Consider the following 24,973-nt stretch of genomic DNA (forward strand, 5'->3'; position numbering starts at 1 on the left):
GTTGGAACACCCCCCGGGCCCTCTGCTGGAGGGGACCTGGGAGTGTGATGTGCCCGAGGGGAGGGCGGTGGGGCTGTGTAGCTACCAGACCTGCTGATCTGGCCTGTGGGCAGGATGGGGGGGTGGGAGTGGGAGTGGGGAGGCCACCTGGGGGCTGAGCACTGGCCCGAAGGAAGTGTGGGCCCGAGGAGGCCACTGCCCCCACGCATGGTCTGTGACCCTCCCTTCTTCTCCCTGAGCCTCAGTGACCTCATCTGCACGCTGGGGCCGTCTCCCAGGCCTGCACACTGGTGTTGACTTCCGAGGCCCGACCTGCAGGTCTTGGTGGGCACTTGGCTGTCCTCGGGGCCAAATCCTGGATGGGGAGAAGGGACAGAAGCGGGGAAGCCGAGGTCACGGGAAATCAGGTGCTCTCAGGGGCCGTGGCCACCTCTGGGGCGGAGGGCCAGGTGCCCGGAACGAGGAGGGTGCCCCGAGGCCAGCCGTCTTAATGAAGTGGAAGGAGACAGGAATTTCTTCAACCAAGCAGTGGCGTGGAAATGGCAGCCACCCCTGCGGAGGCGGCCCAAGGCGGGTGCGGCCGGGTCTCCTGCTAATGAGTGACCTGCCACAAAGCCTGCCTGTCCCCAAGACCTCGTAGGGACCCCACTCGGCGGGAGGCTGCTGGAAGGGGGGCAGGCAGCTGGAGAGTCAGCCCCGTGTGCCACTGTGTGTCACCATGCACCCCCTCCCCCCAGCCCCCGCTCCTTCCTATGCAGAGGGGACGATCATCCTTCCTCCTGAGCTGTGACAGACACTGTTGGCACTCTGCCTGGATCCCCGTGGCACTTGCTGCTTCCGTGTCCACTGCCTACTTCACCTGCTGGCACCTGCCGATCTCCAGGTGGGCAGTGCTAGGGCGTTAGCACCTGTCCCCCAGGAGCAGCCCGCAGCAGTGAGCCCGGGATGGGGGGGGTGACTCCGAGACCCCTCCCCCAGCTCCCCAGCAGGCCGACCCTGCCTTCATCGGTTCCTTGTTCCCCGCTGCGCCTCCCAGCTCCAGTACCTGGGCTCCCTGGGGCCACCTCCCACACACCCTGCGCATGTATGTACTTGAACCCTTGCCTCCCTCACGCTCAGATGTAAGCTCGTGGCGGTGTGGCCAGCTTGCTGTTGGATGAGATTCTGAGGGACACTTGCCGTTAGCACCTGGGACGCTCTGCTTCTGGGTCTTTCTGGGGTGTTCTGTGTGGGGTGGGGGTGTCACATCACCCACGGTCTCAGGCTGAGTGCTTTTCACTGGACCTCCTGCTGGTGGGGGCTTGCTGAACAGAGGACAGAGCCCCCTGCAGGCATTTAGACTTTTCCTGAGGGCTTGCTGTGTGCCGAGGGCTGAGCTGGTGAGGACGGTTACAGGGATGATTGGATGTGGCCTCTGGCTCCCCAATTTTTTTTTAAATGTTTCCTTATATTTGAGACACTGAGTGCGAGCTGGCGGAGGGGCAGAGAGAAAGGGAGACACAGAATCCAAAGCAGATTCCAGGCTCCGAGCTGTCAGCACACAGCTCGATGTGGGGCTCGAACCTATGAACCCTGAGATCATGACTTGAGCTGAAGGGGGACACTCGACCGACTGAGCCACCCAGGTGCCCCATCCCTAATTCTTATCATTTGGGCTAGAGGTGACGCTGGGGCCACACCGCATACCTATGGAGGGTCCCGGCCAGGAGGGGGACAGCTGACCTGGTCCCAGACCCAGCCTCAGAGAAGGCAGGGTGGACTGGGATCTGTACCCATGAGGGGAGCTCGCAGACCCTCTGGGCTCCATGAGACCCCTGTCCCCCATCTGTCGGCTGCATGGCCCTCTGTATTCTCTGGGAATGCAGGATCTGCAAGAAGGCCGGGGCTGGGGCCGACCCTCTGGCTCTCAGAAGCAAGGACATCGTAGGCTCCTACCCCTTGCCGTCACCCCCCCACCCCCAGATGGAGGCTGGATTGTGAATCCTCCTGAATTGGTCCCATGGGGCCTGGGAAGAGCCTGGGGAAGGTCTGAGGGGACACACTGGCCAGCCGAGCCCTTGGGGGCCCTTCGGTAGTCCCCTCCCTCACTTTCCCCACAAGCAGCCAAGCCGGGAAATGACGCATCCCTCCCTTGGGGCTCCGTGCCTCACCGCTGCAAACCCTGGGATTAATGTAATTACATGCTCAGCTCCGGGAGGCTGGGGCTCGGAGGCGCCCAGTGGGATCACGAGATGCCCAGGGCTGCTGGGAGAGATCATCACCCCCAGAGAGCCCGGCCCTCCGGGGTGTCCCGCCCTTGCTCCAGAAGGTGCACTTTGCTGCCACTCTTGCCGCTGCGGGGACGCCTGCTCTGACCCACCGGCGACCAGATACCTGGCAGGGACAGAGCCTGGTCTGGGGAGCTGAGTGTGGGGACGGATCCAGCGTGGCTGAGGCAGCCTTGAATCCTCTTAAACTCCGGGGGGAGGGGCAGACTCGGGCCTCAGGAACGGCCCCCAGACCAGAGCTGGGGGGGGGTCGGCAGAGGGGCTGATTGGCCGTCCTCCTGGTCCCCCTTCTGCTTCTGCAATATCCGTGGGTGGCCCTGCAGGTGCTGGTGCAATAATTTAATCCGTCCTCTCTCTTTTTTAATAAAAGAAAGGTTTCTCCCCATTCTGGAAGCAGATTATTTGAAAGTTAACAAGAAGGGGTGCGAACATAGTCCCTTGTATGACCACGGTGCAGTGGCACCTCCATCGGTATCTCCGCGGACCTCCTTCCGGAATTTATTTCAGTGCCTAGATATTTTTACACGTAAGAGCGACAGGACGTACCATTTTGCATCCAGCTCTTTCCCCCGGAGCGTAAAGGTTTTCCATATTGTCGAGGAGAGAAATCCTTCTTCAACAGCGTTTGAATGACGGGGGTAGCTCTCCGCTATCATTGGACAAATGGTTGTTTCCATTTCTGGCCGCTGTCACACACTGTCTGCATTCCTCATAATTAGAATGAACTCTTCCGGATAGATTCCATCGGAAGCACCAGATGATTTAAAATATTTTAAGACCTCCCCTATTGTTCTCTGGGAATTAGAAGGAAAAGCCCACCAGGCCCTGGTGGTCTGACGTACACTCTGTTCTCTGTAGCTGCGTGGGGTCTGAACCCAAATGGCGGGTTGAACGGGAGCAGCGTCACGTCTGCGCCCACGTGTGGCCCGTGCGCTGTGGCCCCTGGGCCCTGATGTGCTTCTGGCGGCAGCGGGTGGTGGGTGGTGGGTGTTGTTGGGTCGTCCGTGCCACTGCCCGTGTCCCTTCTCCTGGTGCCCCCTGTCCTTGCTGTCTTCTCCTCGCTGCTGTCCTGGGAGGTGTGGGGTGAATCAGTGGTGGCTGAGGCATCGGCCTGCTCGGCAGGAACAGTGCTGTGTGTCCGGCCCCCCTGCTGCCCGGCAAGGGCACTGAGGCCGGGCACCACACCTGCTGACTCCATCCCAGTCCGTGACCCCGACTGTGGTCTGACCAAGAAGGGACAATGCCAGGGGCGCCTGGGTGGCTCAGTCGTTTAAGCCTGACCCTTGCTTTGAGCTCAGGTCAGGATCTCAGGGTTCGTGAGTTCAAGCCCTGCACTGGGCTCTGCACTGACCACATGGAGCGTGCTAGGAATTCTCTCTCTGCCTGTCTCTCTGCCTCATCCCTACTTGCTCTCTCTCTCAAAATAAATGAATAAACAAAAAATAGGAGAAAGGATATGCTAGGAGGTCCTGGCGGACCCCAGAGAAATTGGCCAAGGGACACAGACGGTCCCCCCATACTAGGAGACTGGGGGGGGAAGTCTGCCGGCTTCCTTATGGCTGTGTGGCCGTGGGGGGCAGGGCAGGGCAGGTGACTGGTCCTCTCCTGAGTTCAGAGCTGTGCCCAGTGGGGGCCACGGTGACAGGGACTGGCTCGCTGCTGCTCCCCCGGATCGGGCAGTGACGGAGGGTCCAGCAGAGAAGCTTGAATAAGAATCACGTCGTCTTTCTGGGACGCGTGCCAGCCCCTCCTCCTGGCACCGAGCTGTCAGCTCTGCTCACAGCCGCAGACGCTTGGGGTCCTGAGCCCTGGGCTGCGGGGTGGGCCTGGACGGTGGGTAGAGGGCCTGGCAGGCCGGGCCCTGGGCTCCCCTGCTTGCTCACCTGTGGCAGAGAGCCAGGGTGGGGGACACTATTCCTCTCGGCTTCTGAATCTGGGAAGCGGGGAGGATGCCTGTTTAACCCTCACCTGATGCTGGGGCGGCGGAGCGTCACCCCTGGGGTGGGTCCTCCCTCCCCCCCCCAGAGGGAGGCCACACAAGGCTAGTTACTTGGGTCTCCTTGTCTCGAAGAGCGAGACGAGAGGGCTGGGAAGAACCTGCCGTGTGTGTCGGCTGCGTCCCAGCTGGGGACCCGCGAGCCCTTCCGCGACGGCACACAGAGGACACGTAGGGAACCGCGCTGCACCCCGTCTCCCTCCCTGTGCCCACAGGGCCCTGGCGCACCCTGGACCCAACGGCTTTCCCATCAGGCCTGTTGGCGTGGGTGTGATCGGGGGGGGCGCTCGCCCGTCCTGGCTGATTGAGGATGAACGGATGGATGGATGGAGGACCGTGACCCTGGCCGAAGAGGGGTGTGAGGGAGGCCTTTGTGCAGCCACTGTCACGCGGGCTGGCCAGGGTCCCCTGCCCGGGGCAGGGGGCGTCTGCTGAGCACCGGGCATGCACCCAGGGTCCTAATGGCGAGGCCCTTGGGGTCACCCCCGCCTCCGGGCTCCGGCCCCACCTCCGCTGCTGCCCTGGGATGTGCTGTGAACAAACCGCTTCCCCTCAGAGCCTTGATTTCCTGGTCGCCGAGGGGCCCGGCGGTGTGGGGGGCGTGGTGAGGCGGTGTGGGGGGCAGCCCCCGCATCAGGGCTCCCATGGCCCCGCTGCCCTGTGGTGACCGGGGCCAGCCCGGAGGGCGAGGGTGGTGGGCCTGGTCAGAGTGGCCCTTCTCTCCCCAGAAGGCCTGGCATTCCTGCCCTGGGCTGGGCTGATGGGCTGGGCCAGGGCCAGGGCTGGGGGTGCGGAGCTCCAGAGGGTCCTTCCCATGAGATCGTGGGTGGGTCCCTGGGGAGAGGGGCACCTCTGTGGGCAGACTACCCCTAAAGCTGGGGTAGTCTCAGAGTGTGGCCTTGCTGATGGGCTGGGACGCTGGAGGCCTGGCCCCGCCCCCAGCGGAGGGTTCCAGTGGAGGGGGGGGAGTGACATCCATGTCATCCAGGGTAGTGCCAGCATGTGATGGGGGCAGGCAGATGCTTCATTTTCCCAAGGCGGCGGTGTGGAGAGATGGCTCCGGCTGAGGGTCTGGTGACTTCTGAGGTAAAGGGCTGGAGGAGCAATCTGGAGAGTCCGGGTGTCCTGTCGAGGGCAGGAGGAGCAGTGACTGGCCCGGTGGGCGGAGTGTGGGCTGGTGTCTGGGCTGCGTGAGCTCCGGCGCCGTGCTCCTGTGGACAGGAAGCCCAGAACCTGTCTTACTGGGCGGCTGCACGCCTCCCAGGTGGGTGACCTGGGACCTGACTCTGCACAGCCACACGTGCGTCCCCTTGCCTGCCCTGCCCTGCCCCTCCCTGCCCTGGGCCCCACAGCCTGCCCCTCGGCCCTGTGCTCTGGGTTGCCCTTGGCTTCCTCCCAGGCCAGGCTGGGGTGACTCAGAGCTTCTGTCATCCGCTGGTGGAGCTGATTTGTAGCCTGATGGGGGAGGCAGGACTGGGGAATTTTGCCCGCCTCTCTGACGTGACTATAAAACATATGAGTGTGGTGAGGGAGGGTGATTTTCACCCCCTGCCGCGTTCAGAAACTGGGGGTGTGTGGCTGGGGGCGTGCCCCTAGCCTGGCCCAGTGTGCCGCCGCTGGCCACTCGCGTCGGTCACGTCCCCCAGGAGAGCTGGTGGCTCACCGGCATCCGCGCTCCACCCGAAGGTCCTGTGTGTCGGGCAGGGTGGAGCCGAGGAATCCCGGACGCTGACTCAGTATGCTCCCCGCTGTGCCAGGGAGGGGGCTCCCGGGACCCCGTACCTCACTCTGTGCTGCCCCCTAGCGGCGAGGCTCTCACTGGAGACCAAGTCTGATGATTCACGCGCCCCCCTCCTTGTGTCGTTGCAGATCCCTCGTCCACCTACATCAGGCAGCTGGAGACCAAGGTGAGGCTCCTGGAGGGTGACAAGGCCCTTGCACAGGTAGGCTGGTGGGGGCGGGAGACTGCGGGAGCGGTGCCCGCTGTGCTGAGGGGCGGCTGTGAGCCCTCCTGCCGCCCCAGTGCCCTCTCAGGCCCCGGCCTCCCTGGGCTCCTAGCCACCCCCCTGCCCCACTGCCGTCCGGAGTCACCTCCTGGACCTTGGGGGTCATGGGCTTAACCCTTGCTCCACGGCCTTTGGGGTGTCTCCCGTCACAGCCTCTCACGCTGCCCCCTGGGGTCTGTGAGCTCCTCGGGTCAGCCCTGGGCCTGTCCCAGAGGTGGTGTGGAACGAAGGGCCTGCTCTGCCCCTCAGACGGGCAGATCAAGGCTGGAGAGGGGACAGGCACACCCCCACTCACCCCCTCGTGGAAGCCTCCTGCCCCTGCCACCTGCATTCCTCTCCCGGCCGGGAGTCCCCTCTCTGTCCCCAGGCAGATGCGGCTGTCCTGTTGCCAGCACGTCCCCGGCACAGGGATGGCAGGCTGGAGGATGAGGGCCGCCCAGCCGGGGGGCTGGGCAGGGTGACAGCGGAGCAGGGGGACCCGTGGCTGTGCTCCTGCTAGTGTGGCTGGAGCGAGCCGGGTGGCAACTGCCGGGCTAAGGGGCAGGGCTGGGAGGCTGCGGTCAGCCCTGTGTGGGGTTCTGGAGGCCACCTGGCGTGGCCAGTCCCTCCAGCCTCTCTCTCCCTTGTCCCCATCCCTGGCTTCATCTCCCCTCCCCCTCCCCTGCCGTGCCCCCGGCCCATGAGCATTGGCCAGAATGCCCAGAGCGTTTCTCTGGGAACCAACCCCAGGGAGGGCTCAGCTGCCCGGCCCCGTTGCTAGGCGACCAGCAGGCTTGGCGCCACTGTCCTGCTCAGGAAGCCCGAGGCACCCCCTCTGCCCGCTGGGTGGCTGCTGGGAGGCTCACAGCCCCAGCACAAGGACAGCTCCCACCAAGGCCACCCCACGCCTCGCCCCTGCATGGGCTGTGTGAGCAGTTCCCATGGCCTAGCAGGACCCTGGTTCACACCTCCAGGGCCACCGCACCCATCCTGCAGCGTGTGGCCAGGCGCTGAATTGCAGGGCTGGTTTGGTGACTCTGTGTGGTTAAGATCGTGGCACAAGGGCTCAGCCACAAGACCACTGGTTCCTTTGCTTCCTAGGGCCTGGGAGGGCAGGGCGGGGCTGGGTCTCACCTGTCCGGTGGGGGTGAGGGGGCGGGGCTGCAGGAGCTGTAGGCAGAAGTGATGCCCAGAGGATTGGGGTTGGGGGGGCAGCATTAAGGCTCAGGGACCTTTGCTTTGGAGCAGGTGCCTGTCCTGCTCACCACAGCCGCTGGATGGCTGGATGAGGGCCGGGACCACGATCTGGACCCGAGGCCTCTGGTCCGTGACCTTGTGAGTCCATCCCAGCCTGACCTTTGTTTCCTCGCTCCCTTGGAGAAGCACGTTGAGAGCCCAGGCCCCGAATTCAGGATGCTGTTTGCTGCGTAGTTCTGTGGCCCGACCCGGCACTGCTTGTGGTCCCTTTCCCGCAAACACGGGAGTGTCCCCGACCCGGGCCACATTGTGCCCCTGGGAGAACACAGGCCAGTTGCCAGTGGTGGGTCTGGCTGTGGACTGTGGGGAGACGTGCACATGCTCAGGCCACGGAGAAGTGGTCCTTCCAGCCCTTCCTCCCTGGGCGCCCCTGGTGTCACAGGGAGGCCCCCGTGCCGTGTGCACTGGCCCCAGGCCCACACGTGGGGAGGGGGAGGTTGTCAGGGGCCCCGTGTCTGGGGGCCAGGGCGACGGCAGCCACCCGGGCCGTGGGTGGCTCTGCTTGTGCCCCTACCACCACCTCCAAGCCTGCTCAGACCTGCCCCCAGGGGTCGGCCGGAGCCCATGGCCTGGAGGCAGCTGCAGGACTGTCCCTCTTCCACTGGTGCCACGCCTGGGCCAGGCACAGGTTCCCAAGGATGGGAACTTGTAGGCTGCAGGCGGTCAGACTGGGATTTAGGGACAAGGACGAGCTCTGCCCAGCTTGTTGCTGGTAGAGGGACGGCACTGGGGCCTGAAGGAGGGGCCAGCCACACGGCGCTGGGGCCTCGGCCCTTCCGCCAGGGGGCTGTGCGTCCCTGACCCCTGTGGCAGCACTACAGCTGGGCCTCAGCCGACAGTCAGCAAAACCACCCAGGAGCCGCTGGCAGAATGCCTCCAGGGTCACGGCCAGGGTTCCTGCCGCCTCCCCGCTGTTGTCCCCCGAGCTTGGCCCCAAGGGCGGGTGGGTCATGCTGGCCAGAGAGGAGGGTACTGCTGTCCTGAGCCATGGGGGAGAGATGGAGACAGAGACAGTGAGAGAGGGGCCGCCCTCCCCCCAGGCCTGCTGTCAGCTTCCTGGCTGCAAGTCAACCCTAACTTGCTTTCGGATTCCTGGGGCAGCTCAGAGGGCGCCACTCTGTTTGCTCACCTGTAAAATGGGCACGCACACCCTCCGTGTAATTATTGAGCTGCTGTGCATGGCCCTAGGGGTATGGGGGTGACAAGGCACAGGCCTAGCCACCTCCTTGCTCCAGCTCGCGGGACAGGAGGCGGCTGGAGGGCTGCGGAGGTGGGGAGAGCCCCACAGGTGGCCCCGGCCCACGATGAGAGGGCCGGCCTCGTTCCAAGGGAGTCCAGGGGCGAAGGGGTTTATTTATCCCTCTTCCTCGTGGCCTCCGGTTCAGGCATGGCCTCCTCCCAGCAGCCTCCCTCCCCAGCCACCCCCAGGGGGCTCGACACTCAGTCTGGGCTTGCAGCCCCGCGAGCTGTCCCCCGCACCTTGCTGCTAGGCTGTCGCGATCCTTCCTTGGGGAGCCTGGCCGCCACCCCCGCTGGACTGTCAGCGGCTCCACGCCCGGCTGCTGGGGCTGACTGGGCACATCTGCGTCTCCACTGCCTGGCACAGCTGGGCTGGGCAGATACATCTTGGGGAGTCCCTGGCCACCCATCCACCCGGAGTCGCGGACCCAAGGGAGAGCGGCTTCGTGAGCCGGCAAGCATGCCGTCTTCGGAAGCAGTCACGTGATGGGTGCCCACCTCTGGGAATCTTTAATGTTTTATTTATCTATTTATTTATTTTTGAGAGACAGAGACAGTGCGAGCAGGGGAGGGTCAGAGAGAGAGGGAGACATAGAATCTGAAGCAGGCTCCAGGCTCTAAGCTGTCAGCACAGAGCCTGATGCGGGGCTCGAACCCATGAACGGTGAGATCATAACCTGAGCTGAAGCTGGATGCTCAACCGACTGAGCCCCCCAGGCGCCCCCACACATCTGGGAATCTTGAAGGGAGAGATTCCTTCCTGCCAGGGGTGGGATGCTGGCCTGGGTCTCATGAGCTCGGGCTTGTCAGAGTTTAGGATTCTTGCACTTACATCCTGTCGCTGAAATCAAATAGCACAGAGACCGCAGAAAGAAAGTAAGGCGCCCCCCCTTCCTGGAGAAAAGCAGAAGCAAGCAGTGTTCCTCCTCTTTGAGCCCCCTTCAAGGGACGGGGCCATGGGGTCTGGGCCGCGGGGCAGCCAGCCTCTGCAGCCCCGGCTTCCCATGGCCCTCGCCCCTCCCCTCCACTCCCTGCGTGGCCTCTATTTAACGCCAAAATAGCTTTAATTAAAAATGTGCCAGAGTGTCCACAGACTAAATTACCGTATTGCAGTTCGTAGTTTCTTTCTCGTGTCAGCTTTAGAATTCCATCAACACAGCTGCCTCCTCTGTGGTGATTCATCTCCAGCCCCCGGACGCGTTATTATTTTTCCCACCGACGCTATGCCCGGCTGGGCTGGGGTGGGGGCGGCTGTCACTGACGCTGGGCGCCTTGGCTCTCGGTCCCCTCGCTCAGCTCCCCGGCTGGGCTGGTACATGGAAGGCTCCGGCTTCGCCCAGCAGCCAGCCTGATGAGGGAGCAAGTGGTATTTGGGCTGATCTCACACGGGGCAGGTGGGCAGCCTGTCCCCCACCCCCATGCCTGCCCTTTCCCATCCTGCCACGCCACGCAGTGCTGCCTGGACACACGGGTTAGATGTGACCCCAAGATTTACAGCGAGCGCAGACGGGGAGAAGCTAGGTCTGGGTGGAGGAGGGCGTCCTGGCCTGAGTGACTGTGTCAGTGTCCTGGGGCCGCTATGACAGACAACAGAAGCAGATTGTCCCATGGTTCTGGGGGCCCTGGGGTCAACATATGAACCTGGGGGGGCATACTCTAGCCTGTGGCAATGGTGTCACTGGCCTGGTGGTATAAAGAAGCGGGTTTGGGCCCTGAGCAAACCCCAGCACTCATGCTGTGTGGCTTTAGGCAGAGTCCCGAATGTCCCGGTGCCTAGTTCCTTACCTGTAAGACAGGATGACGGTGACGTCCACTAGACGTGGCCACACACTGGGGAGTAAGCCCCGGGCAGCGCCTGCACTTCTCTCCTTTCCCTGCTCTTGGGGACCAGGGATGTTCAAGGTCTGTGGTGGACGTGTGCCCGGCTGGCCCGTCCCTGGATGCACTGTTCCCTTCTGGTCTCTGTCTGGGTTTCGACCCCCCATACAGGCCGGAGACAGCGGGACAGTCTGGCCACCACCGGAGCCTGTGCCGAGGCCTCGCTTCTGTTTCCCGAGGCCCTGCCGTCCCGAGGGGCCGGTCCCCTGGCCCAAGCCGTCCAGGGACGCTGGCCTCCCTCCAGTGTCTCTTTGGTGGTGTCTTCGGTGACGTGTTGGTTGACGGGCCCTGAGCTGTCCCTGCATGAGGGCTGGCGGTCACATCCTGCTCCCTCCCTCGTGAGAGGGGTGCTTTCTGGATCTCTGGAGGGCTTTAACTACTTCGTTAGCAGAGCCTTAGCCCCGAGCCAGCCTCTCCCTCCAGCGTCCGAGCCCATGGCCGGTCTAGCAGCACGGGCAGAAAGACACTGGGAATTCCACCTTTGTCCTGCTGTGCCCTGGGGCTTAATCACTGTCCACTGTGAGCCACGTGCTGGGTGACCGTCAGAGCCAAGCCCCAGACTCCAAAGCCGGAGGGTCTGGTTCAAATCGCCAAAGTGCCGCTTACAGGGGGGGTGGATGGGGCCAGGGCTGGAACCTCTCTGTGCCTCAGTTTTCTCATCTGTAAAATGGGGACACTGATGTTGGCTGTCCCAGGATAGAAGGGCAGATCCCGCAGAGCATGGAGGACCGGGGCTGGCCGGCGGTAAGCGTCGTGGGCCATCTGGCCCCCGCGTGCCCTTCTTGACCCCGATTCACCGGCCAACAGCAGAGACCTGGAACGCCGAGGGGCTCCGCAGCTCACCCGGCCTGGGCGGGGTTTTGGGGTTTGCAAGTCTGTGCCCCTGAGTCCCCCACCTCTTTCAGAGATCCCACAGTCTGTCCGTCACCCACCTTACTGAAACAAGGAAGGGGTTGCCGAGGGGACCTGTAAGGGGGTGATGGTCACTGTGGTGGATGAGACCCAGTCCGTGGGCTCTCCCATCAGCCACAGGCCACATGGCCCCGGGCGGCACACACGCTCAGTTTGAAACCTAGGATTTTGGGTCTGCAGTGGCGTGGGGAGCTGGGTGCAGTGGCAGCTGTGTGTCACAGGAGCCGCACTGTACCGCACGTGTGGCCTCTGCTGCCTGATCCAAGTGCCAGTTTGGAAGAACCTTCTGGGCCCCCAGCTATGCAGTGGCCGCTTTTCTTATTAATGGCCTGCAAATGAGTTTTCTCGAAATCGAAGGGGAAAGGGAGCAAACGAGTCCGGCCAGACAGTTGTACCCGCACGTCCGCGGGAGGGGCCTTGCCCGTCACCTTCCCCGCCTTTGCCAGCTGGTGGGCTGGCATCTCAGGGCGCCTCCAGACCAGTGCGGGGAGGGCTGATGTGAGCCCCACAAGGGCTGGGAGCGGGCCGGGTGCTTGCTCAGTCCTTGTAGACGTGAGGGTTTCAAAACATGGGACTTTGAGGTGCCCACCCCGGCCTGGCCGAGGCCCTGGCACCTTTGGGCTACTGAGGGGCCAGGGGTGGGGGCCGAGGGGGGGCCATGGCTGGTGTTTACTGGGTGACACTGCTCTTCCCTTGCAGCTGCCTCGCCCCAGCGGCCGCCCGGGAAGTTGGCTTCAGGTAGAGCCACCTGGCGGGACGTGTTTGCAGTGTCTGTGGTGGGGGCTGATTGCAGTGCTGTGTGCTGTCCTGTCTCCTCTGAGTGCCCCCCTCCCCCAGCACCCTCCCAGCACCCCTCAGGGGGCCCTGGTTCTGCCTCTAGATTCTTCCTGGGCTGTGCCCTCCCCAAGCTGACATCAGTGCCCAGCTCTACCAAACAGCAGCAAAGAGCCACGAGGCAGCGGCCTCCACGGTGCCCCGTGCAGGCCTGTCACCGCGTCTGCCTAGCCAGTGCTGGGTGGTCCCAGTGGTCTCGGGATGCCCCTTTGTCAGTGTTCACCCCTGAGCCCCCACCCCCCAGTCCTGGCCTTGTGAGGCAGACACTGCCTCCCGCCAGGTGCACCCAGTGGGTGCTGCCTGGACGCAGCTGCGGCAACACACAGTCCCTCAAGGAGAGTCCTCTGGGGAGCAAGTGGGAGGGGTGACAGTCGCTGCCCTGAGTGAGCCAACCCACAGCTGCTGCTGGGGGACAGGGAGTGGTGGAGGGAGGTGGGTGGGGTCCTCCCTTTGTGTCCTGCTGTGACCCTTTTTTGCTCAAGGACGCTCTGACGGTCCTCGGGAGCTCGCGGCACGCCACGGGGCCCAGAGGGGCTGGGGTAGACCGAGTTCACGCCGGCTCGGAGTTGGGCAGCCATGTAGTGGCGGCCCTGGACAGAAGCCCAGTGTCCCTAACAGTGGACTCAGGGGCCCCGTGGCCTCCTGGGTGTCCCCCCTGGCCTGAAGGGGCAAATCTGTTTGCACTTGATGTTTCTTTTGAGGATGTGGGGGTCCTGCCCACTCTGTGTGGCAGATTCTTTCTCCCTGTGCCCTGAGGGAGCCTTGTTTGGGATTGTGGCTGGGACAGGTGCCCTGTCCGCCCTTCCTGAACCACCTGAGTCGGCCCTGCCACCCCACGAGGCCATGTCAGCTCCATGTCCCCTCGGTGGTGAAAACCGAAGGATTTCATTTTTCCAGGGCACCAACAGGCAAATCCCAGGATTTTTAATTTGCATTTCAGTGCAATTATGGTCCCTCATTCTAATGCATCATTAGTCACGTTGCCCCTGATGAGAGATTGTGCATTTGTTCCCCCGGCAGCTTTGTGGGTCGCTAATAAAGTTCTGTGGACGCACAAATATTTATAGATGATCACTAAAGGCAGGCGTGGGATTGCATGTGCTAATTACCCCCCCTGCCCCCCCCTCCCCGTACACACACGTCTTCCCAAGGAGGAAATGATCTGGGGGAGGCAGGGGTGACACACACCCGTGTTTTCAGTACCAACACGTGAGTTCCTTCTGAACCCATTTGGTCTGGCGGCAGAGGGGGTGTGGAGGAGGGGAGATCCGCCCAGCCGAGCAGCTCGGTGGTGCTGGGGAAGCACCGGGCCACGCCCAGCTGTCCGGGTCCCAAGGCCTGGCAGGAGAGAGCGGGTCCTCCACTCCCTGGCCGTGTGGCCCGGCAAGCGTCAGTGTGTGTGAGCCGGGCTGAGCCTGACACCTGCTCTCTCTCGGCAGCCTGGCCAGGTGGGTGGCTCCCGCAGAATGGTGGCCCAGGGCCTGGCGAGAGCCTGGTGGCACCGGGTGTGGTGGTCAGCGTGACTGGGCTTAGGACATGCTGTCCGTCAGAAGAGTTCATAAGTGTCCCAGACACCTGACCAGGAACAGACCTGGTCTGGATTTTGCCTTTGAGTGAAGGTTGACGCCCCTGCGCAGGGAGGGCGAGCCAGGGAGGCACAGGTGCCCTGATGAGGCCCCCCCCCCCCCCCCCGCCGCGGGGGGTGGTGAGGGAGTGCTGGGCAAGGGGGCAGGAGTCTCTGTCATTTTGGCTCTGATAGATCGGACCCCTGGCTGGGCCAGTGAGGGTTAACCTGTCTCTGGTTCAGCCAAGGCTCAGCCATAGTCAGGGGTGTGGCAGTCGCATTTTAAGGGTTCTGGAGACACCCTGCTACACCTCAGGGGCCACTGTGAGAGGGTGGGTCGCCACTTCTCTCCCCTCTGTGCCTCTTGGTGACCTTTGTTTACACCGAGGTCCCTCCCAGAGGCCATGGGAATAGTTCTTTCTGCTCCGGCCAGCCTGGCTGGGGTGGGGGTGGTAATCAGGTGGGTGGCCCAGGGGTGTGACCTGGGTCCGGTCGGGATGGGAGCTGGTGAGGCTGGAGACCCAGAAGTGGGGTCTGCGTCCAACGGTCAGCAGGAGGGGAGCAGGCTGCGTGCGGGTCCCTCCTGGACCAGCAGAGGGGGTCGGTGACTGGGGTCAGGACCCCCAGGTGCAGGTGCTGCTCGGTCTTGATCACCGCGCTTGCCCCGGCCTCCTCCCCTCTAGGATCTGTTTGGGTAACTCGGCAACTGTGGGTTTATGGGACATTCTGCTGTTCTGTCTGCCCAACAGCCGGCCCTCAGTGTCTTTGTCGTAGAAACAGGTGTCTAGGCCGGGAACCCCAGCCCGGGCTCTTCCTGACGGAGGGGCTCCTGCTCAGCTGACCAGAGGGCCTGCGTTGGATTGAGCGCGGCCCCTGGGTCCCCTCACTCTGCGGGTCGCAGCCCCGGGCTGCCCCGGGGGGCATTTGCTCTGCCCTGAGGAGAATTGCCTAAAGCCAAATACATGTTCCTTCATTCATTCGTTCCCTCCCTCCTCCCCCTCTCCCTCCTCCCTCCTTCCTGAGCATGCACCATGGCTGTGGGCACAGCCAGTGAGAGACTACCCTCGGGAGCTCCTGTCCCACAGCAGAGGCTGAGGGTAACACTGAGCAGAGCGCAGGGGTGACAGGCTCCCGCGTGGGAGGTGGGAGCACCTTCCCGGGGGCCTGAGGGAGTATTCCCCAGGCGTGCCCCAAGTGCAGGAGGCTGGAGCAGAGGAAGGAGGGTGGGGGTGGGGTGCCGCACACTCATTTCCTCACTTACCCTGTTCTCGCAGGTGCCTGGGGGAGCGACAGGAAGCCCCCCGCCTTGTGGCCCCGACATGTGAGCCCAGAGGCGGGCGACAAGGGCTCCTGCTGAAGGCAGGGAGAGCAGAGGGAGGGCCATGTCCTCACGGGGCACAGTCCTTGGCCCCTCTAACCCGTCCCCTTCCCCCTGCAGCAGGCGGGCGCCGGAGAGTTCCGGACTCTCCGCAAGGGCTTCTCCCCGTACCACTCGGAGTCCCAGCTGGCCAGCCTGCCGCCCTCCGACCGGGACTCCCTGCAGAACGTAAGTGCCCCTTCCCGGGAGCCGCACTCTTCACAGGTGGACCCCACGTTCTGGTGCAGGGGTGAGGCTCCGCGCACCTGCCAACCTGCTCGGGCCGGCGGACCTGGGCCCAGACCCTCATCTCCTGCCCCAGCAGCTTCCGGGCCAGGCGAGGATGGTGGGTCAGCGCAGGGGCACATTCCTGGCCATCAAGGGCAGGAAGAGGGGATGTGGGGGTTGCTAGTGAGGATGGGGCTCTCTCTGGGGTGATGGAATGTTCTGTTGGAATGATCGCACAGCCCGGGAGCATGCTCAGAGCCGCTGCCCACGGAGCGCACGCACTGGCCGGGCGGTGACCCTGACTAGAGCAGCCAGCATCCCTTCAGCGCTCTGTGCGCCGGGCAGGGACCCCGGCCGTCCCCGGGGCACGGGCGAGGAGCCGGGCTGGCCTGAGGTCACCCCGCCAGGTGGGCGCGTCTCTCCCCCCACGACCCCGGCCAGCAAGGATGACCCCGGGGTGCCCCTGCCAGGCCTCGCTGGGCCTCAGTGCCAGCGGAAGGAGGCTGGGGCCACTGCTGGCTGCCGGCCAGGTGCTCTGTTGTTTTCCTTTCGGGGCCCCGACACCTCCAGGAATGTAGCTGCTTGGACCTGCTGCCGGCGGCAGATAATCCCAGCATTCATCCGGGGGAGGCCGGGACGGAGGTGCAGGTTCAGAGGCCAGCTCCTGGGGTGCTCCGAGGGCACCGAGGCCTTGCTGGGACCTGGAGGCCTCGTCCGACACGTGGGTCCACAGGGCGAGCGAGGGCTTGTATGCAGAGGACCCTCTGTGCCCCACGACCCTGGGGACTCAATCTCGGCTCCAGCTGCCGGGTCTGGGGGCGGGGGGTTAGGGAAGGTCGCCTGTATGTCAGAGGGGCCCCGAGGTGAAACTGGTGACCCTGTAGGGTGGGGACACCCTTTCCTTGCCGGGCTGGCTGTGCCCCCGCCCACCTCCGTCCCTACCCACATTCCCCCACTCGCTGTCTGCTTGAGCCGAGGCCGCAGGTCGGCGCGGGGCCCCCAGCTGCTCCCCCACAAGGGTCACTGGCCCAGGCGGCCACGGGGCAGAGGGCTGGGGGGCCCTGCCGGACCCGGGACTCAGGGCCCCACAGGAGCTGGCAGTGGAGGGGGGTGCACTCTCCAGCCAAGAGCAGGGTCAAGGCTTTTGACAGGTCCCCAGGGGAGACTCGTCCCCCTGGCTCTTTTTTTTTTTTGTCAGTTGACTTTATTTTTGAGCCTGCAAGTTTTTTTTTTTTTAGCATACTTACAGATTTGTGTAATCATCACAATAGAATATCTCACCGCCCCGTAAGGAAGCTGTACCCTTTAGCAACTCTTTGCCCCTCTCCCCTGCCTTGGTCCCTGGCAACCACGGATGTGCTTGTGCCTCTGTAGATTTCCCTCTTCTGGACCTTTCTTAGCAACAGAAACTTGTAGCCCGCGATCCTCGGGGACTGGCCAGTTCCTCCTGGCGCCCCGCGGTGGGGCTCCGATGCAGCCTGTCGGCGAGGGAGACTCTGTGGCGTGGATGCGTCACGTTTTGCTGATGCGTCCGTCAGCTGCCGGGCATCGAGGCTGATCCCGGGCTCTGTCTGTTGTGAACGGTGCTGCCGTGAACATTCCAGCCAAGTATTTGTTTGGACGTGTGGCTTCTGTTCTGCCGGGTACACTCTGGGCTGGAACCACAGACCCCTTTCGAGTCCTACTGCCTGGTGGCTGTTTGACCTCGGCCTTCTCTCAGACTCACGCTTCTCATCTGTAAAATGGGGATGTAGAAAGCGCCCGAGGGTTGCAAGCTCTTGGTGGGCTGGGCTGCTCAGGTCAGAGCAGAGGAGGTGGGAGGAGTCAGGGGCTGGCCCCTCCCACCGCGGGGAGGGCTGGGTGTGGGGAAGGCCCTGGGAGTTCCTGCCCGGAGGCATTCACACCTTAGCCGCAGCCCAGACATTGTTGCAGGACCCGCTGCCTCAGGCTTGTTGGCAGCCTGGTGAGGTGGGTCAGGGAAAGGCTGCGTCGCACAGCCCGGCCTGGCCACTCCTGGCTTCCTTCCTGCCTTTGCTCCCAGAAGCAGCCCTTCTGGGCCTGGAATCGTCCTCTGCCCCTATTATAGAGCAGGCTGTTCTGGGAGCCCCGGGTACGGATGGACCTGGAGGCCTGAGCTCCCTGTGCCTCCAAGGGCTGAACTTGTGTGTGGCTACCGCCCCCTGCTGGCCGCTGAGGGGCGCGCAGCCTGCCGTGCGCAGGCTTGTGTTCTGCCTTCCACCTGCCTCCCCCAGGCCCCTGCCTCCCCGGGCCCCTGGGTCCGTTTTTGGTTTCCCCACATGAGAGATCTGGCCTGGGTCCCAGAGGCTGGACCGCCTGGGCCACCAGACAGCATCCCAGGGCTCTGCACACGCTCTGGGACACAGGGACCCTTTCCATTGTCCAGATGAGGACACCTAGGCGGGGAGTGGGCTGGGCCCTGCCCCAGGTCACAGCCAGCAGAGCCTTGCCCGAGTCCGGCGTTTCGGGTCCCCAGGGCTGTGGGGCCCGGCCTCTGTGTGGAGCCAGGAGAAGGTCCAGGTGGGGTGGGCAGATGGGGAGAGTACAGGGGCCGGCCTATGGCAGAAAGTTCTGGACCCTGCGAGTCTCCGCACAGTGTTGCCTGGCTGGGCAGGATCCCAGAGTGATGGCTCCACGAGCCTGCTCACCGAGCCTGCCTGGTCACCGGGGTTCAGGGACCGAAAACGAAACCAGGGCCCAGAGAAGGGACTGCTGTGCCGGGAACCCCAGCTCCCTGGCCTCCCCGCCCGGGGCCCTTGGTGCTTTCTGTCTGGTTGTTGGTGTTTGCTGACTCCCATTAGGGTCACACCCAGTGATTTCTGGTGTCTCCTGGCCTGGGGACCATCCTGCGTCCTCCTTGTCGGGGGCCCCCCTGCAGTCCAAGCCCTGCACCCTGTCCACGCCAGTAGTCCCTGTGGAGAAGTGGCCGGGGGCGCTGGGCACACGTGCAGCCTGTGACACAGGCAGGCCCGACACCAGGAGGCCCGGCCCCTCCTCGCTGGGCTTGTCCCCGCTCCCCGGGCTGTGGGGAGTTGGGCACCTGGTTGCCAGGTCAGGTGTTTGCTGACTGCAGGGGCCTCAGGGAGGCGGGGCTCAGGCCTGGAAGTGTCCCTGGGGGTGTGGGGTGGGGTGAAGTCTGGTTTAGCCCACTCACTCGGTGTGTGGGGGAGGGTGGCAGCTCCCTGGGGTTTGCTGGGGGATCCTTGCCAGTCCCTGCCGACTCTGAGCTGGCCTTGCTTCTCCAGGTAATAGACCCTCCCCCGCAGGCTGTGAGGAGGAGCCTGAGGGATGGGGCGGAGCCTCAGGGAGGGGCGGGGCTCTGTCCTCCTGCCTGGGCCCCCGGCCAACAGAAATCAGGGACTTCTGTCTGCTGCTGGCCACAGTCATGGCCACCAGTGGGCAGCCCTTCTGGGCAAGCTGACACGCGTGATTCCCTCCCACAGGGCCCAGCCTGCCCGGTCCCCGAGCTGTCCTCGCCCCCCTCTGCCGGCTACAGCTCCGCAGGACAGAAGCCAGAGGCTGTTGTGCATGCAATGAAGGTGAGAGCAGGGTCCTGCCCCCGCATCCCCACCCGTTCCTGCCCCCTCGGCAGCCTCCAGACCCCTGGTGCAGCGCAGGACCTGGGACCTTTGACTCACAGCTTCTCCGAGGCCGTGGGCACCTGAGCAGCCGGGTGGGGCTTTCATCTCTTGGTGCGGGGGATGGCCCTGGCCTCAGAGCACCTTGGGAATGGAGGTGTCAGTTGGCCGGAGCAAGCCCGTCCCCTGTCTGTCATCCCTGCAGCTGAGGAAACAGGCCTGGGTGCGGGAGGGGAAGTCAGAGTGGTGTGGGCAGGGCTGGGGTAGGACTAAAGCCCCAGCACCCCAGGCTCAGCCTCGCCTCCAGGCGCACCTGCCTCTCCGCCCAGGAGGCAGGTCCCGCTGAGGCTCTCCCTGCGCCTGGGGGAGCTCACTTACCTTGACCTCATCCATCAGGGCTGCACCCCTCATCCCGCCACCCGTGCGCGCGCTGTGGACGCCGTGCGCGTGCACCGACACAAGCGCACAGCTCCTCAGGTTCAGAGGCCAGCCTGCGTCTGCGCAGACACAGCACGCTTGCCGGCCACACCCCCTCACCCCAGTGAGCAAGCAGGTGCTGCCCTTGTCCCTCCGATCACAAGCCGGACGCCCTGGCTCTGCGTGAGGCCACTGCCTGAGGGTAGTCAGTCACCCAGCCTCTCCTTCCAGCTTCCCGGGGACCTGTCCCCAGCTTGGCCCCTGCACCCCGTGGTGATGTGGGGGTGTGGCTTCCCTCATGTCACCAGGGGGAGGGAGAGGACAGAAAGTGAGGGTGAGGACCCGCCCCTCCAGTCTCTCCGTGCCCCCAACCTCAGGGACCGTGGCTTCACCTCCGCCCCCGGGGCTCGTTCCCGCAGGTCCTGGAAGTGCACGAGAACCTGGACCGGCGGCTCCAGGACAGCTGCGAGGAAGACCTGAGCGAGAAGGAGAAGGCCATCGTCCGCGAGATGTGCAACGTGAGCCGCTTTCCCGGGGCCAGGGAGTGGGCGGGGGCAGGGCGGAGGGACCTGGAGAGCCCAGGCCTGTCCTCACCCCGCTGCCTAGCCCACTTCTCCCGATAATGGGGTCCCTGACCTCTGGGGTCTGTCCATCCCCTCCCAGACCCCTAGGACGGGTCCCATCCCTTGGCCCCTGGTGACTGCAGTTGTCTGGTGCCCCTGGTGACTGCCGCCCCACAGGTGCTGTTCAGACCAGAGGTGTAGGCGGTACCCTCTGCTCTGAGCACCTCCATGGCTAGGGCTGCGTTGGTTTCTGGGAGCTGGGCTGTGTCTGAGGCTGCCTGAGAGGTGAAACCTCCCTGGTGACCCACCTGGCCAGTGCGTGTCGTCCCCGGATCCTTACAGGATCCTTATAGCTGATCTAGGGGGCTGAACTGGGCCTCGTGTGGGGCGGGGTATTCTGAACCCCAGCCCTCCCTTTGCTGCCGCCTGGGTCTCTGGGCCCCACTGCCCCCGTCAGTGCCCTGTGCCGGACGGTAGGCGTGACCGTGCAACGATCTGGTCTGAGTGTCTCTGGGCCTCACGCAGCCTGTTTCCCCTCGTGGCCCCAAGGCTCTGGGGACAGGGGCGGTTTGGGGGGCAGGGAGGTGGTCTGTGTGCACAGGCTGGCGGGTGGGCTCAGGGGGCTCTCCGCTCACGGCTTGCCCCTGCCCACAGGTGGTCTGGAGAAAACTGGGAGATGCGGCCAGCTCCAAGCCCTCCATCCGGCAACACCTGTCTGGGAACCAGTTCAAGGGACCATTGTAGGGCCGTCTCCCCGTGGATGTGGACTGGCCCTGCGGGGCACCCCAGGGAGTCACAGGCCACTGTCTTCTTTTCCTGTGGTGACTTGTACATAGGACACTACGCGCCGTGAGCCGGCCGCTGCGGGCCCCGTGCCCTGACAGCCGGGCCATCTCCCTCCTCCCACACCAGCAAACTGGGAAGATGGGAGGCTGCTGGCCGTCCTGGGCGGCGGAGCAGCCTGGGCAGCCTCGTCTGTGCTCCGGGGCCTCCCGGGTGAGGGGCTGAAGGACCGTCCCCGCTGGTGGCCAGCCTTGGCGGAGGGCGCCTCGTCAAGCCTTCCACCACACTGGACGGAGGCCAGTGGTGGCTGGACCTAACGCAGGGGGCACTTCTCACCCATCTGCTGTGGCCTGAATGCCAGCTGGTGGAGCACTGGGTCCTGAGTCCCGGACAAGGAAGCTCCGTGTCTATGGCTGGAGGGCACTCCCCACGGGCAGCCCACACACAGTGTCCCCCAACCCTACGCCAGGCTGTTGCGCCCGTTTTGGGTCCCTCCTGTCCAGGGCCTGAGGCGTCTCCATTCCTGTGGTTCACATGATGGGCCTGGGAGGTAGGGGGCTGTGTGGAGTCCCCGGTTGAGCCTCTCTCTCTCTACAGAGGGGCAGCGCTGGGCCAAGCTGGGCTTCTGGTGTCCCCCCAGGGCCTGGCCCCCAGCCAGGGTCACTGTCAACAGAGCTTCGGGGGCTGTGAGGGGAGAGTCCTGCCCTCTTTAGAAGGAGCCTCACCCGGCTCTGGCTTTAATTTGCTGTGTGACCTTCAGCAAGTCACTCAGCTTCTCTGGGCCCCCGGTGGGAAAACGAGGTCTCAGGTTCTTTCGGCCGTGCTCACCCCCCGAGGCCACCAGCTTTATTCAGCCTGTGCCCCCAGTCACGGCCTGCGGGCCCATGGGCGCCTCCTGCCGCAGGGGCTGCTGCTGGCTGGGCTGGACGGTGCTGGGGACCCAGCCGAGTTCTGCCTTGCTGCCTCCTCACAGGTGCTGTCCCCTCCCCTCGGCCTCGGTGTCCTCTGCTGGTGAGGGGACAGCAGCAGGCCCCTCCGTGTAGGGCTCCAGATCAAAGGAGAGCTTCAGTGTAAATGGCCACGTATGAAGTGCAGAGTGCGGCACAGACGCGTGGAAGCTGGTGAGGAAGGCGAGGCCCGGAGGGGGAGCGAGCCGTGGCACATTCCGGACGAGACCTGACGCCGGGAGGGACGGGCCGCCGGGGATGCTGTTGGCACGGGCCCTGGTGCCCACTGAGCGCCCAGCTGTGCGCCCCTCACGCCGCCTTCCCCCCGCAGGTGCCAGCACTCGGGCCCAGGAGGCTATCTCTGCAGGAGGCGGGCCTCGTCCCGGCCCAGACGAGGGGCAGGGACTAGGCCAAGGGACACGGGGAGGCCGCCCCGGCCCTCCCCGCAGCGGGGACTCTGTGCGGGTCCTGTCGCCTATTGGCCATCGGCGCCCTTGGGTCATACACTCTCAGGGGAAAGGCTTGTGGCCCTCACTGCGCCCAGGGCGTGCTCAGTGGGTGCTGGGGACAGCGACAGGCAGGCGTGCTCCTCTTGCCCTGGGTGTTACGGGGGGCTTGCCTGTCACCAGGGGTTATGTGCTTGGAGCCGGGGCCCCTCCTTGGTCATGGTACTGGCCTTATGGGCAGAGGGCTGGGTCCATTTTGGGTGGAAGCCGCAGCTGGGGGCCCACTTTTCACGTCTGGATCAGGTTGGCTCGGCCGCCACTGAAAATAAGCAATAAGTAAGGGCTCCCAGTGGCTGTACGTGCAGACCAGCCCAGGGAAGGGGCGCCTCCCCGCTTCCCCCAGGGTGCTGCCGGGGCGTCCGGGGGTCGGGCGGCGTGTTTCCGGGGGGTGGGGGAGGCCCTCCCATGTGCCACGCAGGCAGTGGAAGCTGGGTGTGGGCGTCTTCCCACAGCTGCTCGCGGGCCTGGGCCAGCGGTGCGCGGGGATGGCTCTCCAGGACAGAGCCGTGTCTGTGACAGTCACCTAAGGCGATGAGCTGATTAAAAGCCAGCAGCGCCTCCACCTGAGCCCACACCCCAGGCGGCGGGCAGGGGCAGTGGGAGCCCATGGGCTGGGGAGGGTCAGCACGAGCCCTGCCACCAACCCGGGGCATGTTGGGTGACGTGGGGCCCCTCCCGCCCACTGGTGGCCTTTCATAAAGGTCCCTTTAGTTTCAAATACTCGGAGTCTACATCTTGAAGCCCAGTGTGACATCGGTCCTTCCTGTGGCTTCAGTTCCCACTGTGATGGAGGTCACCCTTCCAGCCTCGCCCCTCCTGGGATCAGAATCTGCTGAGCACACTTTTTAGGGTGGCACATTTTTATCCAAAAGTTATTAGCTACACATCAGTGTTTAAAGAGAAAAAAGTGACCTTTCATTTTCTTTTTCTTGAAAACTTGAGAGGAAACGGAATACATACTACTGATTTTTTTTTTTTTAAAGAAACAAGCTAAATGCATGACTGCAGAGCGGTAGAGGTGTATATTTTTCATACCGTGGGGGGGGAGGATTTGTGCTGCTTTCTGGAATCGGGCCGGAACGTCTGGTTCCTGTCCGTGGGCCGTCAGCCATGCTCGGTCTTCTAAGTCTGTGGCCGCCCCGAGAGGCCGGGCCAGCCCTGGGCCTGGCTCTGGGCGGAGCTGGCAGCTGGAGACCCAGTGCCCGTTTCTACCTTCCACTGAACCACTTTGATTTGGGGCGAGAAAAAGAACTAGAACTTTTGATAGTGTGGTAAAAACATTGATTTGAACTATTTTAGTAAAAGGAGTAACAGAAGATTGTGATAGTGTCTACTTTGCGCTAGATAAATAAAGGCTTTCTGCAAGCCTCCGTGCTGGGTGCGCAGTGTTTGTTTCCCCGGGTGGAGGGCCGCGGCCCCGGAGCACCTCCGACGGCCTCTGGCTGGTGCCAGGCCCTGGGGGGGGGGGAGTGTCACAGCCGAGCTCCGGCGTGGCGTAGGCGCCTGCGCCCCACAGCCCGGCGCTGCTTCGGACTCGCTGGGGTCCTCCGAGGAAAGCCAGCGTGGGCTCCGGGTGCTGGGGGCTGGCCCCGGGGGCACCGCCCTGGGAGCGGCGTGGTCAGGACGGGGGCCGCTTCCGGACTTCCCGGTCTGGGGCTGCGCCAGGCCTGGGCCCGCCTTCCGTGCACGAGAACCAAGAGGGTAGTTTCAGAACGGTTTTATTTGGATAACTGAAGGAGTCACCTCTGTAACCAAGATGGAATTCACAGTATGTTGTTACATTCACACTTAAAAAATATATCTCTATGTACAGGAATTTCCAAATTGATGTAAACATACATTACTTTCCAAGTACATTTCTCCCCTTTTCTCTGGAGGAAAATGAAAAAAGCCATCCAACAAGGCAACCCCTTCAAAAGAAGTTTAATACAAAGGGGGTAAATCTGTCTAACCCAAAGGTTCATCTGCCCTACCAGGTGCTGGGGGGGAACATCACGGAGCGAAAGTGACAACAGCTTGACCTCAGATGGAACTGGGCTGTTTAAAGTCGAGTTTCCAGGAAAAATCGGCACTGATTTCTAGAAGGAACTTCACTCCTTACTGAAGCTATTTACTGAGCCAATACGGCTGGCTAACGTTTTCACCAGCACCCGGACCCGGCGCAGGACCCCCAGCCGGCCGGCCGGCGCTGCCCGGGCTCTCAGAGCCGCTGCCCCCATTCCCCAGACGGGAGGCCCGCCCGCTTTACCCCATGGGCCCGGTCCGTTCTTCCCGTGCTGCAAGTGCCTAGCATTAGATAAGGTGCCCTGCTGCTCACCCACCCAAACTATTCTTCTGGTTGATTTAAAACTTTTCTTAAAAAAACAAAGGGGGGGAAAAAGGCATCGAGTTATCTCATCCAGGTGGCCCGCCCCAGTCCCCCAACGGGAGGCATGCCGGGCGGGGGGATGGGCGGGGGCACGGGGGGCTGTCCTCCAGGGGGGACAGCCGGAGGTGGGTAGCTAGCCGGTGGCAGGCCCAGGCCTGGAGGAGGGTGAGGGGGGACGGCGTGGGTGGGGGGCAGGCGTGGGGGCGGGGGTGGGAAGTTGGGGTTATAGGTGGGTGGAGGTGGGGGGTAGCCGGGAGTGGGGGGAGGAATGGCAGG

General features: G+C 63.7%; 2 protein-coding genes across 2 annotated transcripts in view; one reads left to right on the plus strand and one right to left on the minus strand.

Annotated features, from left to right (window-relative positions):
* CCDC85C (coiled-coil domain containing 85C) overlaps nucleotides 1-20,938 on the plus strand; it is a gene marked incomplete at its 5' end in the record, with an annotated part of 70,856 nt that extends 49,918 nt beyond the window's left edge. The window contains 5 exons of the mRNA XM_029950912.1: nucleotides 6,133-6,206; nucleotides 15,371-15,478; nucleotides 18,979-19,074; nucleotides 19,950-20,048; nucleotides 20,748-20,938. Of these exons, the coding sequence (XP_029806772.1) occupies nucleotides 6,133-6,206; nucleotides 15,371-15,478; nucleotides 18,979-19,074; nucleotides 19,950-20,048; nucleotides 20,748-20,837 (467 nt within the window). The remainder of the gene's footprint in view (nucleotides 1-6,132; nucleotides 6,207-15,370; nucleotides 15,479-18,978; nucleotides 19,075-19,949; nucleotides 20,049-20,747) is intronic.
* A 3,092-nt stretch (nucleotides 20,939-24,030) lies between these two features.
* Nucleotides 24,031-24,973, minus strand: part of CCNK (cyclin K) — a 25,258-nt gene continuing 24,315 nt past the window's right edge. Inside the window, exon 13 of the mRNA XM_029950913.1 lies at nucleotides 24,031-24,940. Coding sequence (XP_029806773.1) covers nucleotides 24,719-24,940 — 222 coding nt within the window. The 3' untranslated portion in view covers nucleotides 24,031-24,718. The remainder of the gene's footprint in view (nucleotides 24,941-24,973) is intronic.

The sequence above is a fragment of the Suricata suricatta genome, chromosome 9 (genome assembly GCF_006229205.1).
Source record: "Suricata suricatta isolate VVHF042 chromosome 9, meerkat_22Aug2017_6uvM2_HiC, whole genome shotgun sequence".
Classification (NCBI taxonomy): Eukaryota; Metazoa; Chordata; class Mammalia; order Carnivora; family Herpestidae; genus Suricata; species Suricata suricatta.